The sequence below is a fragment of the Myotis lucifugus genome, unplaced genomic scaffold, assembly GCF_000147115.1.
Source record: "Myotis lucifugus unplaced genomic scaffold, Myoluc2.0 scaffold_15, whole genome shotgun sequence".
In the NCBI taxonomy this organism is placed as follows: domain Eukaryota; kingdom Metazoa; phylum Chordata; class Mammalia; order Chiroptera; family Vespertilionidae; genus Myotis; species Myotis lucifugus.
Window position 1 is genome coordinate 11629177 of NW_005871063.1, and position 3227 is coordinate 11632403.

Genomic DNA, 3227 nt, shown 5'->3' on the forward strand with positions numbered 1-3227 from the left:
GGGTCAGGTAGGTTGCGGGCAAGCCCCGCAGCTTCTGTCAGTGCCGCAAGCCCCAGCAGCAGCAGCAGCAGCAGCAGCAGCAGCAGCAACAGCAGTGGCAGCAGCAGCGGCAGCCGCATGAGCGGCCCCCAGCGGCAGCATGTTCCATAAGCAGCTGGCCCGGCCCACGCACATGGAGGTGAAGTCGCCAGTGCCTGCTTTCCCGCTGGCCTGAGTCCCTGAGCAGCCGGGGATGAGCTGGGGAATCCCAATGGCCTGACAGCCAGCCCTGTCCTCCTGCCACCCACCCTGGTTCCCCTGTTCACCATCGCTGATCCATTGGAGCCTGAGGGCTGGGGGGAGGGACCAAGAGGTCAGCCATTTGCCAGCTTACCAGTCCCCAGTCCCGCCCTGCTGCCACCCACCCACTTCCCCCGTGGTTCCCCTTCACCTGTGGGTGGAGGAGGTGGGGGAGGGGAGGGACTGTGAGGTGGTCAGTGCACCTCATGGCGAATGGTCGAGCCGTCATTCTGGTCATTATGCTTATGGTCCCTGGCCTTTTATTATATAGGATCTTTGTAATTTATTATGATGAAATTTGACTTATGAATCCAAATTGATTTATTTTTCCCAGATGACTACTCTCTAACATTAATTTATTTTACATATTTTATCTCCCCTACCTCAATTTAAAATGCTAATTTATTGTGTAAACATTTTTCTGTAATATCCAGTTTTATTTTCATAATCTTAATTTTGATTTATTTACCAATATTTTATTGTTTTATTATAACTTTGCCAAGTGTTTCATATCGATTAAGGACTAATTGTGGTGATTATAGAATCCTTGTCTTATTCAGATTTCAGTGGGACACTTCTTTTTAAAAAAATTAATTAAATTTTTTGGGTGACATTGGTTAATAATATTATATAAGTTTCAGGGATACAATTCTATAATACATCATCTGTGTGTTGTATATTTGTTTTTCCAGTAAGCATGATGTGGATTTTTTTGCTGGGTTGAATTATTTCCTTGTTAGGATAAATGAAAATAAATTAATATTGTTAAATAATTTTTCTAAAAAAATTCAAACCTGGAGTTTGCATTCTGTTAAATGCCTTTCAGCATTTATGGAGATAGCGGATACTTATATGATTTATCTCCTCATAAATATTAAATATTATTTAAATTAATAGATTTCTTAATCTTTCTTTTTTGCTTTTTTTAAAAAAAATTCTTTATTAGTTAAGGTATTACAAATGTGTCCGCATTCCCCCCCCCCATTAAACCCCCATCCTCCCCCCCGCCCCACTCATGCTCTCATCCCCTTGTTGTCTGTGTCCATTGGTTTGGCTTATATGCATGCATACAAGTCCTTTAGTTGATCTCTTCCCCTTGCCCCCTCCCTCCCCTACTTTCCCTCTGAGGAGTGATAGTCTGATCGCTGTTTCTCTGTCTTTGGATCTGTCCCTGTTCTTCAGTCTATGTTGTTCTCTATATTCCACAAATGAGTGAAATCATGAGGTATTTATCTTTTTCTGACTGGCTTAAGATTTCTTAATCTTGAATCTGCCTAGTATTCTCAGACTATATTTCACTTAACCAGGGTGTATTTTTTAAATGTTCTGCTGGCTACTCTTTGCTAATATGTTGTTTGTTATATTCCTTTTTGGAAATGATTATTTTGTAGACATCTTTATTTTGCAATACTTTGTTCAGTGTTGAGACAGCCTTTTACTCAATTCTAATTTGGAATCTTTCCTTCTTTTTTAAAGAGTATTAGAATAGAATGTTCTTCAGATATTTGATAAATTCCCAGGGTGCTTTTAAAAAATACAAGTTTCTCAGCTCCATCCCCAAAGATTTAGTAAGTCTGTAAGAATAAAAATCATGTCACACTTGGTCATTGAGCATAGAACAGTGCCTGGCACATAGCTGTGGCCATTCAGTACATATTTGACTGATTGATCATGAATATGGATTTTAAAGAAAATTATCTGAATTGTTCTGATCAGACAGTCCTGGGAACTGCTATTCTAAACTAGTTTTCTGTTAAAGCTTGTATAATGCTTACTGACGGATATTGTTCTTTTATATAACATATTCAAAAGCTTGCTTGTCCAATTAAGAAATTAATACAGCCCCGACTGGTTTGGCTCAGTAGATAGAGTGTCAGCCTGCGGACTGAAAGGTCCCAGGTTCGATTCCGGTCAAGGGCATGTACCTTGGTTGCGGGCACATCCCCAGTAGGAGGTGTGCAGGAGGTGGCTGATTGATGTTTCTCTCTCATTGAAGTTTCTAACTCTCTATCCCTCTCCCTTCCTCTCTGTAAAAAATCAATAAAATATATTAAAAAAAGAAAGAAATTAATACAGCCCTGGCCAGTGTGGCTCAGTTTGTTGGGTATTGCCCCAGGCACCATAAGGTTGCCAGTTCAATTCCTGGTTAGGGCACATGCCCAGGTTGTGGGCTCAATCTCTGGTAGGGGGTGTGCAGGAGGCTCTCGCATAAATGTTTCTCTCTCTCTCTAAATATCAATAAAAATTTTTTAAAAAGAAATTAAAATAAAAGTATTTAGAGCTTTTGTTTGTAAAAAAACATTGTAATGGCAACTCTTAGTTGCACGATAGTAGAGCAAATGCATGTGATATCTTTTCAAAAGCGAACTTGCAAGGTTTTGGCTCTTTTGTGAGAGGTATCTATATGGTCTGTCAAAATTAACTGAGAGGTGTTTTACCTTTTTTGAATATGGAAGAGACCTTCTTCATAAGTTTGTACCCAAGTGATGTCATCTCCCCATCCTAGAATAGAAGAGAAATCAATGCATTAATTCAGGACCACAGAGGAGCTCTGAAATAGGCATGTGACAAGCAGATATCTATCTACAGATACTAGTAAGCTACCAAGCACTTGCCTGATATATGGTATAGAGGATGTCTCTCTATATAAAAGCCTAAGCGACCTTTACGACAACTGGTTGACCAGTCACTATGATGCGCACTGACCACCAGGGGGCAGATGCTCAATGCAGAAGCTGCCCCCTGGGGGCGGGCACTCCCACAGGGAACTTCCAGCAGCTGGGCAACCACCTGCAGTCCCTCCCCACTGGCCAGCCAACCTCTCGCAGTCCATCCCCCCCTCCATTCCCTTGTGCACAAATTCGTGCACTGGGGCCTCTAGTATAATTATAATTAGATATGAAGAGGTGGTATCCCTTCCAGATAATAGAGCTGAGATTTGTGATTGT

General features: G+C 41.3%; 1 protein-coding gene across 1 annotated transcript in view; it reads right to left on the reverse strand.

The window, feature by feature from the left end:
- The window catches only part of LOC102431537 (anterior gradient protein 2 homolog), a 55885-nt gene that overhangs the window by 48468 nt on the left and 4190 nt on the right, over positions 1-3227 (reverse strand). The window contains exon 2 of the mRNA XM_006085049.3: positions 2718-2781. Within this exon, the coding sequence (XP_006085111.1) occupies positions 2718-2781 (64 nt within the window). The remainder of the gene's footprint in view (positions 1-2717; positions 2782-3227) is intronic.